At 41.6% G+C, this 12,089-nt stretch overlaps 1 protein-coding gene across 1 annotated transcript in view; it reads right to left on the bottom strand.

Annotated features, from left to right (window-relative positions):
• The window catches only part of PLCB4 (phospholipase C beta 4), a 402,004-nt gene that overhangs the window by 39,793 nt on the left and 350,122 nt on the right, over positions 1-12,089 (bottom strand). The window contains exons 25-27 of the mRNA XM_003788017.1: positions 8,904-9,006; positions 7,026-7,190; positions 4,335-4,539 (exon numbers count right to left, since the gene is read on the bottom strand). Of these exons, the coding sequence (XP_003788065.1) occupies positions 4,335-4,539; positions 7,026-7,190; positions 8,904-9,006 (473 nt within the window). The remainder of the gene's footprint in view (positions 1-4,334; positions 4,540-7,025; positions 7,191-8,903; positions 9,007-12,089) is intronic.

Raw genomic sequence — 12,089 nt, forward strand, 5'->3', positions numbered from 1 at the left:
TGAACACCTGTTATACTTTCTGTTCATTCTCTTCTCCTAGGACATAAGACATGGTGAGGAAAACCCAACTAGTTGTAGAAAACAAGAAGTAAGTAAAGGCAAGGACCAAAGACCAGATGATTTTACCATTTTTCCCCTTAGTTTTTCCCCCAAATAAAGACAACAGAGGAGGGGGAAACAGAATGAATGGCCTTGGATTTCTTTTTTGTTTGTATGTGACTCTCAGCAAGTTGACTGGTGTGCTCAGCCTCAGTTTCTTCATCTGGAAACTGGGGTGGATACCACCTGCCCTGCGGGTTATTGCCAGAACTCAATGAGATGATGAACATAAAAAGTATTTGAGGCTTAGTGGCTGCCAAAAGTACGAAGTTTCGTTTTTCAATACAGAAGGCGAATGCATATTTAAAGCCAACTTTGGTTCCATGGTAGACAGATGGAAATATCTCATCCAGGGTTTTCTCAAGAGCAAGAGTATAACTTGCTCTTGAAAAACGGTAAAATTTCAGGTTTTTTTTACAACTTTGTTTGAAGAGTTCCAAGTACTTCTGGAGTTTCATAGAATTTTGTACAATTTACGAATACTATAGAGGGAATAATTATTCTTGTTAATTTAAAACACTACATAATTTAGAATTTTTAAAAATTGTATAAGTTTACAAATTTTTTCTTAGCAGAATCACCCTCCTAATTACATTATTAAGACAACTTTTACTCAGCACATGGGACACACAATTCTCTGTTTAAATTTTTTCTTTTCCTTTTTATAATAGAAAGTAACATATGCAGCTCGGCACCTGTAGTTCAGCGGCAGGGGCACCAGCCACATACACCAGAGGGGCGTATGGAATCCAGCCTGGGCCTGACAAACAACAATGACAACTCAACCAAAAAATAGCTGGGTGTTGTGGCAGGTGCCTGTAGTCTCAGCTACTTGTGAGGCTGAGGCAAGAGAATTGCTTAAGCCCAAGAGTTTGAGGTTGCTGTAAAGCTGTGACACCCTACCCAGGGCGACATAGAGAGACTTTGTCTCAAAAAAAAAAAAGAAAGAGAGAAAGAAAGAAAGAAAAGAAAGAAAGAAAGAAAGAAAGAAACCTATGCACATGATAAACATTCAGATACATAAAATAAAAAGTTAAAAACCCTTCTCTTAAACAACAATAACAACAACAACAAAAACAAAAACATAGCCGGGTGTTGTGGCAGGTGCTTGTAGTCCAGCTACTTGGGAGGCCGAGGCAAGAGAATTGCTGAAGTCTAAGACTTTGAGGTTGCTGTGAGCTGTGATGCTACAGCACTCTACAGAGGGCGACATAGTGAGACTCTGTCTCAAAAACAAAATAAAACAAAACAAACCCTTCTCTTGCCAGCTCTATACCCAGAAGGTACCTCCTGTTCCCTGTTTCTTACATCCTTTTAGATAGTACTTAAAACCCCACATGGGTTTAGAGTTTTCCACATCCTTCTATTTTTTAGTTCATACATCTTGGAAACACTGGATCTACAATATACATTTGGTACATTAATTATAAGGGCTGCTTAAATATTCCATTTTCTAAATGGTGATAATCTCTTTAACCAGTTCCCTGTCAACAGAGAAGTGCAGCCTTTCCAGTTCTTTGCTACTAAAATATCGTTGTAGTGAATGTCCTTGAACGCTCCTTAGCATCACTTTGCATATGTTACACAGGCTACATTCTTAGAAGTTCAAATGAAGGGCAAGGGTATTTGTCCTAGAGCATCTATTGCCAAATCGCTCTTTACAGAGGCTGCATCAATTTATTCTCCTGGCATATAAGGTCTGTTTCTAGTTATCACTTGTGGTCCCTAAGAGCTCTTTGTTTCTCAGTAGTACTTGTGGACAAATTTACTTCTTAAATCTTGTTCAGGAAATAAAAACCCACAGATAATTGTTTCTTGGAAGTTAATATTCTAGGAATTTACTGATCTACTGTTAACATATTGTTATAAAAAATTTCAAGCATACACAATAACAGAAACAACAGTAAACAACCCTTCATAGACGGATAACGACCTAACCATTACAAATCGTTGGTCGTATTTCCTTTCTCGATCCTTTCTCTCTCTCTCTTTCCTCTGTTCTGAACTATTTTAAGGCAAATTCCAGACATCCTAACGTTTCATTCCTCACTACGTCTCTGTGCATCTCTAAACATGAGGGCATTTTCTTTTATTGATAGAACCAACCATGCTGCTACTGTATCCAACAACACTGGCAGTGATCCCTTACTGGGATATAAGCTCATCTTATATCACAGCTCATCTTCTTTGCCCTACTTAGTTTCTTTTGCAAATCAAGATACAAAGTCCACACTGTGTCCTTGATAATCACATCTCTGAAGTCGACTTTAGTCTAGATCAGTCTCTCTTGACTCTCTTCGTGTAAGTGTGCTCTGCAGGCTGTGCTAGCTCACGCAGCCCGTGGGGGACAGAAAGCCTGGTTGTTTCACTGGCTATGAGCTAACCCAGTTTCTGGAGTAGGTTCAATGGTGGCAGCTTGATCTCCACACGGTAGAGCTGCTGTCTCTCTTCACAGCCAATCAGTGATCCTCACAGTAATACTCTGGCCCTGGACATTACTTTAGGGATACTGACTCTCTTTTTCAGTTGACAGTGTCTAGGGGAGACACAGGGTCTGCTTCCACCTCATACAGAGGAAATATGAAGTTCAGGCGACTCCTCTGATGCTCACTCAACTCCTTCCTGCTTAGTTTCCCTCCGTCCTGTGGGCCCTGGTTACCAGGAGATGCTGTGTCAGAAAAACCAGGCGGGCTTTCTCATTGTCACTCAAGTGCCAGGCAGAGGGCGTCACTAATGCCCTTTAACACACCAGGACACAATATGACCACATTGCACTTTCAGCTAACAGCACCCGACTGGCAAATGCCTCATCTTTCTACTCATCTACTTCATTCTAGGGCAGGATGAGGTTTAGCATGATTTAATCCACCTGCTGCTATCTCCTGGTCTCACTGCATTGCAAAGCTGGCAGGTTTGCGGGGTTTGACCTAGGCTGCAGCTCCTAACACACACCGCAGGTCTCGGGTCTCCTTTTTCTGATCTGTTCAACCCACCAGACAGCACCATCCCCCCAGCCTCTTTTATGGGTCCTTACATCTATTACTGTATGCTGTACCTTTTAATGTGCTTTCGTTTTAAAAAATAAAAGACAAAGGAGAAGGAGGAAGGAATTTTCTGACTGAAAAATCCCCATAGCTTAATTGACTTGTGGAACTTGTAGTCAGGTTGTTACAAGTGAGGATCTATTGCAGAAAACCCGCCCTGCCCAGAGAAGCATGCATTGCCCCACCCAGAGAAGCATGCATTGCCACGCCCAGAGAAGCATGCATTGCCACGCCCAGAGAAGCATGCATTGCTACAACACAACAGTACAATAATCCCATGTTGCCCAAACAAAATAGTGATGTGTCTTGGGACAGTACCGGCATCTCTATTTATAGACACACACACACTCATATGTTTGTGCATGTGAGCCCTGCTGTCACACACTGTACTGATAAGCGTGTCATAACATTGGTAGGGGGAGGCAGCATTATTGTTGTTACTTTACAGGTGAGGTAGGTGAGGAAATGAGCGGTGTGAGAGGACCTTCTATTCCCCAGGTCACCCACCCAGCAGTGGAGAGTGAGGATTGGAACCTGTGGCTCGTCCAACACAGACACTCTGCTAACACTATTTCCTTACAGAGCAACAGACTGACAGACAACATAGAGGATCTCTGTTCTCTTTTAACGCTCCTGGCTTAGATGGGAGCTATAAAAAATTGCGTTTGGGTGTAAGCAAAATCCTATGATTTGATCTAGCTTTTAATTCCTCCCACCGATTGCCTTAAAACCCATGTGCGTTGATAATAAGGTTCTTTATGAAACTGAACTTTCTTGTGGATTTAGAAGAAAATTCAGGCATGCTGATGGCTGAGTTCTATTTAAATTTTTCAGAGATACCAGCTAATAAGATATCTACGGTTTCGCCTTATTGATGCCGCTTCCCTCTCACTTTGAACACCAGTGTAAATACATCCTGCCCAAACACAGGCTTGTGAAATTGATAAACAACATAAAAAGTATACTACTTTAAAATAAGAAAGGACTTTAAAGATAATGTAGCCTTATCTTTTCATTTCTTACTACTTGAGGTTACTATTTATCCTGGGTATCTTGGAGGCTACCTGGGTTGGAAGCAAGGCAGGAAGAGACACGATTATTAGTATTTTTAAACATGGGGCAAAATGTTTTATAATCTTGCCACTTAGGACCTCATCTGTGACACATTCTATACCCAGATCTTTTCCTTACCTCCAAATCCATCAGGCACATATGTTTTAAGAACAATATTGCAGAAAATGGTTGGCAGTGATAATGGTTTATTTCCCTCATTTCGCAGGGAAATGTGTCGATATCCTGCTTGGAGGCCGTCTAGAGGGAGGATCCTCTGTCCAATCAGCTTGTTGTTATCATCGTACACGGCTATTCTCAAGACGGCCAGGTCTGGCAGGATCACCTGCAAACAAAGAGCAGGACTCATCACCGATTTTAATAACGCAGCTCCCAAGAACCACGACTCTGAGAATCTGGACCAGATCTGGACTGCTCTGAAATTCTTCTTTATGTTGAAAAGAAGCCCATGATTAATTTGCATTCCGAAAGCATACTGTGTGAGCTACAACACCCAAGACATAGAGCAAGGCAATTGGAACATGTTTCCTGGAAATTACCTCATCAAATAGGTTAGAGCAGTGTTTTTCAACCTTTTTTTTTTTTTTTTTATCTCACAACACACTTGAACCTACATTTAAACTTCTGTGGCATACCTAAATTATGTTAATAAAAAAAAAGGATAAAAAAGGAATATACTTACTGTGCTTTCAACTTGTTTTGAAAATAATTTAATTAGTGATCAGTAAAAATTTTCGCAGCACACCTAAGATCCTCTTGGGGCACCCCAGTGTGCTGTAGGTCAGAGGGAATGGGTGTTAAATATCACTACTCTAAATGTCGCTGTCTTTCCCCATCTGCACCCATGTAATGTTTGAGAAAAAGGAGACGCTTGAGGAATAAAGGTACTTTCCTTGACCTCAGAGATTGTAGTGACACAGTCGGGCCTCGGGAATGAAACTGGGGCTTGTGGCTGCTTTTCACATCTGTCTGCATGTTTTTGAAGAATGTGGGACGTATCTTTGAAGAAATGCTTCCTGCACAAATACAATGTTCATATAGAAATTTGGATTCTTCTTGCTTTTGCATTTCTCAGCTTTCAGCACATTTGGGGATAGTAAGGAGTAAGAAGGGGCAGACAGAAACATTAACACGTGTAGCACACTTAGATCCCAAGGCACATACTCCTGCTATCCTAGAACTGAATAAATGAATGTAAAATCTGAATACAGATGGCAGGATCCTTGTTCAGATACAAAATAGCAATATGACAAAAGAGTATCCAGTGTGTTTAATCAGGAATGTCTTTGCTTTGGCTGAGAGCAACCAGGACATCTTGGCTGATCTGAGTACTGGGTCTAAAGCTGGACAGTGGATTGGTTGGCTACCTCCACTGGAGGTTATAATTTAATCTTAACTCCATGAAGATGGCGAGGAGAAATCAAGCTAAAAAGCAGTCAACTTTCCTCACTCTCGTCCTTCATGTGATAAGTGAGAAGCTTGGGCGTTGTCACTCCCCCGTGAGACTAGTGAAAAAACTAACAATAATAATAAGAAGAAACAAAACAAAGCACTTGATATCAATGAAAAAAATTAACTTCAAAAGGATAAAGAAGAATCCAGAATTGATGTCTCCTTTCGGAGGCCAGAACTATTATACACAGAAACCAAGTTGGATATTTCATCATTTATCAAAGACAAAGAATGCCTGAGTCAAGTTTCAGAATTTCTTGCAATCTGTGCGGGGATTATGCATTATGCCAAAGAACATTAACCATACTGGTAGCAGACGCAGCTACAACGAATTGGAAAAACCAGGGAAGAAAACAAGCCAACTGATAGCTGGATATGCAACTGACACCCATCCTGACAGCCGTGGTGAAGGTGACTTGGGAGGCCGCCTGCATAATGAATGGTATTCACGTCCTGGGGTGGACCTAAATTTTGAAAAGACCCTTATCAAACCTACATTGATCTCCCTTAATTGAGCTTCTGTAAACCAGGCACTCTTTTCTAAAGAGGATAATCCCTATTTTATTAAGACAGGAAGCCAATTATCTGCGTGGCATGACATAGGAATGGGGCAGAACCACTGGAAAACTTGCCTAAAAGAGGAGCAAGACATTATTTTGGTCAGGATAGAAGAGCAGTAGGAGAGAAAAGCAGACATTCTGGGAGACAGCACTGCGGGTGCACGGTTTCTCAATGCAGCTTCAACCAACAGAAGAGAAACAAGAAGGAAGATGATTGGGAGCTTAAAAACCAAACATCAGAGAGAAGGACTGTGATTATTCTTAGGATCCAACATGTAGTGCGGGGAGAAAAAATAAAGATACTGGAAACAGCCCATGAAGCACAAAAGCCGAGAGGAGCACTTTACTCCACACTTTCCGGAGCGCAGGACCACACCAGATGACACGGGCAGTGACACACACTGACCCGGGGTTGGGTGAAGCATCCTACCTGCCTGCTTAGCTGACAGAACAGGGCCAGTTGGCAGTAACTCTCCATGAAGCATCCTACCTGCCTGCTTAGCTGACAGAACAGGGCCAGTTAGCAGTAACTCTCCAATGCATAGAGTGCCCCCAGGGAGGACAGTTCTAACAGGTTGCACGAAGCATGGGCATCACCACATAAGAGGTAGGCTCCTCCGTCAAAGAGGAGAAGAGAGCCAGAAGGACAAACAGAGCCTAAAGCTTATGAGGAGAAGAGAAAAGATGACCCCTGGGGTTGAGTGACTGTCTCCGTTATCATGTCCTGCCTCTGGGCTAAAACAAGGCTCTCAAGTTAGCAGAGTGAGTTTGACGCACTGAGGATGCCTTACTGCCTTACCTTCCGAAATACGAATGCTTCTTCGTTGTACACTGGGTTGAGTCCATTGTTCATAACCATGCGTGTCCGGAATTCCTTACGTATGGTGTCGGTGGGCAACCCGTACATATCCACTTCTACATAGGTGCCAATTTTCTTATCTGATAAGAATTGACCCGATATGACCTGCAGCAACCCAAAATCAGGTGAGAGATGTGAACCCTGTGTCAGTATCAGCAGCAAATAACTATCAAGAAGTAAGAAATTCTGTTTATTTTGGTGAACTTCAATTATCTATGTAAACGAGGCATTAATTCCTTTGTTAAACCACAACATTACTGAGCGACTACTATAGGTGAAAACAAAGTACTCTAGGCAGGAGTTCTGCCTTTTAGAACTGTGTGATAAAAAAATGAGGAATATATACATGAACCAAATAACAGAGGGAAATAGTGTCCACAGCACCCCATTTCTCCTAAGTGGCCACATCTATGAAATGAAGTAATGAATTCAGATCTGCCCTAAGATCCCTCCACAGCTCTGAAATGCTATAATGCCATACTTATTATTTAATTCTTTCAAAAGTCTTGAAAAGAGACACACAGAAAGAAAAGCAATACTGGGCTGGGAGCGGTGGCTCCCGCCTGTAATCCTAGCACTCTGGGAGGCTGAGGCAGATAGATGGCTTGAACTCAGGAGTTCGAGACCAGCCTGAGCAAGAGCGAGACCCCGTCTCTACTAAAAACAGAAAAACTAGCTGGGCGTTGTGGCACCCGCCTGTAGTCCCAGCTCCTTGGGAGGCTGCTGCAAAAGGATTGCTCAAGCCCAGGAGTTTGAGGTTGCTGTGAGCTATGATGCCTCAGCACCAGGATGACAAAGAGAGATTCCTGCTTAAAAAAAAAAAATAGTGAAGGAAGGAAGGAAGGAAGAGCAACGCTAAAATGTCTTTGTTATTTTTTACAGACACTGAAAGTGGACAGCTAGGACTGCTTATGTATAGTATGTGTAAAAGACCAGTTAAAATCGATCCATCAATACTATAAAGCTATGGAGGAGCTATTTTTCACTTACTTGTTGAATGATGATAGTCATTTACTGTCCCTTTCTCATTATCTAATAGTTCACGATTTTACAAACAGTATTGAAGGTAAAATTGACATACAATAACCTCCACGGGTTTGAAGTGTCGAATTAAGTCAGTTTTGACATGTGAACACATCTGTGAAACTGTCCCCCCTAAGATTTCAATCATTCCCAAAGTTTCTTTATGCCCTTTCGTAATCCATTCTTCCCTCCATCTCTGTCTGGAGATAACAACTGATTTACTTGCTGTCACTATAGTTTGTATTTTCTGGAATTTTTTACTGTGGAATCATATAGTAGATACTTTGGATGGTGCCTTCAACTCAAAATAGTTAATCATTTTAGTCGTGAAAAATCTCATTCAAGCCAGGCACAGGGACTCAAACCTGTAATTCCAGCACTTGGGAGGCCAAGGCAGGAGGACTGCCTGAGCTGACGATTTGAGACAAGCCTGAGAAACATAATCAGACCCCATTTCTACAAAAAATAGAAAAATTAGCCGGGCATGGTAGTGCACACATGTAGCCCCAGCTATTCCACTGGCTGAGGCAGGAGAATCACTTGAGCCCAGCAGTTTGAGGTTACAGTGAGCTATGATTGGCCCCCTGCACTCTACTCTGGGTGACAGAGTAAGATCTTGTCTTAAAAAATAAAAAATACGTCTCATAAACAAAAGGAGGGAAATTTTAATCCAGAACTGTAAGAAACACATGGATCCTTCACTTTGATAGTAAATATTTTAGTTATGATTTCTGTACAGGATCATTTGTATACATATTATACTACTCTGTAATGAGCAGGGAGGAGGGGCCTTACCTGCACTGAACAGTGGGCTGCGATGACCCCATCAACAGGGGTTTCCGAAAAGGGATCGAACGTTCGATCAGGCCTCCTCATGAAATCTGGTTTGAGAAGGTACCTGTTGGGACCAAAGCACAAAAGGAGTTTATTTTGTTGGTAGTGTTAACAAAAGACCGAAACATTCATTATTTGAAATGCTGAATACTGCCTTTTCTTCGCCTGTAGCTTGGGAGCTAGGCTCTGAGGCAGAGGACCCTAAGGATTCACCCCAAAGAGCAGCAGGAGGAAGGAATGTCCTCCAGATTCCCAGCTCAGTGACATCCAGGATTCCCGAGACTACCATCTCTCCTTAACCTTTTCATGCTCTAGTTCCCTCTAAATACTTTCCCTTATATGCAAAAATAAAATGCAAAGAGTAACACTGAAAATTTATGTGAGCAATAGTTACCAAAATATGAAAATTATGTGATATTCTGCTTCTTTATTAATTGTGCTTTTATCACTGTATGTCACAGTGCGATGGAATGACATGTCTGATGACAACCATCATTTCAAAGTGCTGATGTGCATAAAAATATTTTGAGATCTATAATCATAGTAATGAGATTTGAAAATATCTGTGATTTAGACTGGCAACAGAGTTATAGGTACCACTAATATGACTGTGGGTGAATGTATATACTCATGATAAAAGAAACGTGACATTTCAGTTAGAAGAAAATGAAAATAAAAATTAATTATTGTCCCATTTCTAGTAGAAGCAAAGAGCCAAGAAAAATGAAATAAAAGGCATCCAGGCTGTAGTAGATGTGGATCTCTTTGTGTGGCAATTACAAGATAGGGTGACACAACAAAGCTAAAGAGTGAGGGTGGAAAGCAGATGACTAACTACGATATCACATACGCTTCTCCGTGGGAAACCCTCCAGCCTTGTCTAGAAGGCTGACACACACGGTGAGGGCAGGCAACACATGGTGGTCCTGGCTCTCATAAGGCAGGTGCCATTTGGATTCCAGCTGAGTGAAACCAGGGGTTCTGCGTCCTGAGGAGTGTGGGGACTCAGGTGAACACTGGGCTGGAGTCATCTTCCCCATACAGAATCTCCGCGTGCAGAGGCTGTCCAGAGAGTCTGCACTCCCCACAGTGATTTCTTTTCTTTTCTTTTTTAATTAAGTCATAGATACATAGATCATGAATACATTTATGCCTTTGTGGGATTCAATGTGTTGATTATTTGTACAAATTGGGGTGCTTACATCCTATTAATTAACATAGCTTATACCTGATTTACTTAATCACAGTGTTAAGATATTTGTGTTCAATACTTGATAGATTTAACTTGTACCCTTGCAATATGCTCCATAGGTGTGGTCTGTATCTCAGGAATGGAAAAACAACATCCAATGTACTCAGTATTATTATAAAACCAATTTATAATCACTCACACTTTCATATGAGAGATGATTCACAACTATAGCCCAGGATGAAGGAGGGAAGGACAGGGTGGATAGTTAGATAGAGGGAGGGTTAATGGTGGTGCCCACAGTGATTTCTTAAGGTTCAGCAGCCCATTCCTACCTCCCCCAAATAAGGAACTTGATATTGATGAGGTCTCAATGTCTAAAATATTCTTCCTCATTCCCACCTTCAGATCTGCTTAGAAGAAAACTTACGTGTGAAAGAGAAAATGGATCCCAAATCAGAAATGCCCGGGGGAAAGAGCAGGAAACCTAAGTTCAGTTCTCAAAAGTAAGCAGGCTTTAGTGAAATGTGTACATTTGTATATGTAAAAAGAAGTGTGTAGAAGTTTGCCAGGACCATGAGACAAGCCTTGGCCTGGATGGCCAACTTAGCAAGCTTGTCTTGGAGGAGTGTCTGTCTGGATCTGGGGAAGCCAGAGGAAGTGGCAGATCCTGATTCTCGTATCCCTGGTGGCTGTGTAGGCCCAGGGACCCTGGGCACTAATAGGGAAGCTACAGCCAGGATCTGGTGCCAGAGCTGGGTTTATGGGTGTATGACCTGTGCAGTCAATTGCACAGGGCCTCAGCCTCAGGAGGTGCCCACACTTGGATTAATCCTCTGCAGCTACTCTCTTAGAATTCTCAATAATTTGTGAATGGGAACCCTTCATTTTAATTTCGCACTGGGCTCTGCAAATTACACATCTGGTCTGTCTGCTGCTTTTCAGTACAGGAAATGAATTTATTCCAGACATCCAGATCTGTGTGGCAGACGTGGGCATAGGCCACAGCCAGTGGCAAGTGAGGGGGCCAAGGATTTTCTGTGGGCCTTGTACAGCCTTAAAAGGCAAGACAGAGAAAGAAGAAGGGTCTTCAGCCAGGTGGGGGACAAAGTCCCCAAAATTACTATATCCTATTTCAACACACAACCAAGCTGCCACCAATCGTCCAACGCGCCATCATTTTATTTACCAGCAAAGATAGCTGATTATAACTGCAAATTGGCGTAGATTATCAGACACATTCCAATCTGAGAATGTTATATGTAGCCCCCCTTTATCTGTGATTTCTTTTTCCACAGTTTCAATTACCTGCACAATTACCTTATTCTGAAAATATTAAGGCATTTTGAGAAAGAGAGAGAGATATCATATTCATATAACTTTCATTATAGTATTTTGTTATGATTGTTCTATTTTATTAGTTACTGTTGTTAATTGTTTACTATGCCTATTAAGTTTTATCACAGTTATGTAGAAGCAAAAACAGTTTATATAGGGTTTGGTACTACCCATGGCTCGAGGCATTCACTGAGTTCTTGGAGTGTATCTCCCGTGGATAAGAGGGGAGTACTGTGTACAAAATATGCATCTTTGAATTGTAAGATGTCATACTATTTTGATATCAATTACCTAATTTCCTATGAAAGCCTGAAAAGATTGAAAACATTAATTTATTCTATTTTGTTTCATTAGGAATTAGAGAAATGCCTTCCATTTCCCCATCTTTATAAAGAAGGCTGTTATAAACTATTCATTTTCCTCATGGCTACTGGGCCCAACGGGAGGGCCCACCAAAGATCAGCCCGCAATGCACAGAGGGGATTCCCAGGACGGTTTCTGATGTTTTGTTACAGCTGCTAGGTCCTAGGGTGTTTATGTCCCTTTAACACAAATGTTCTACATAGGACCGCTATTGTTTGTCACCTAAAAGGAACAGAGTACTTTTTTTTTTTTTTTTT

This window comes from Otolemur garnettii, unplaced genomic scaffold, assembly GCF_000181295.1.
Source record: "Otolemur garnettii isolate 467f Iridium unplaced genomic scaffold, OtoGar3 scaffold00025, whole genome shotgun sequence".
Lineage (NCBI taxonomy): Eukaryota > Metazoa > Chordata > Mammalia > Primates > Galagidae > Otolemur > Otolemur garnettii.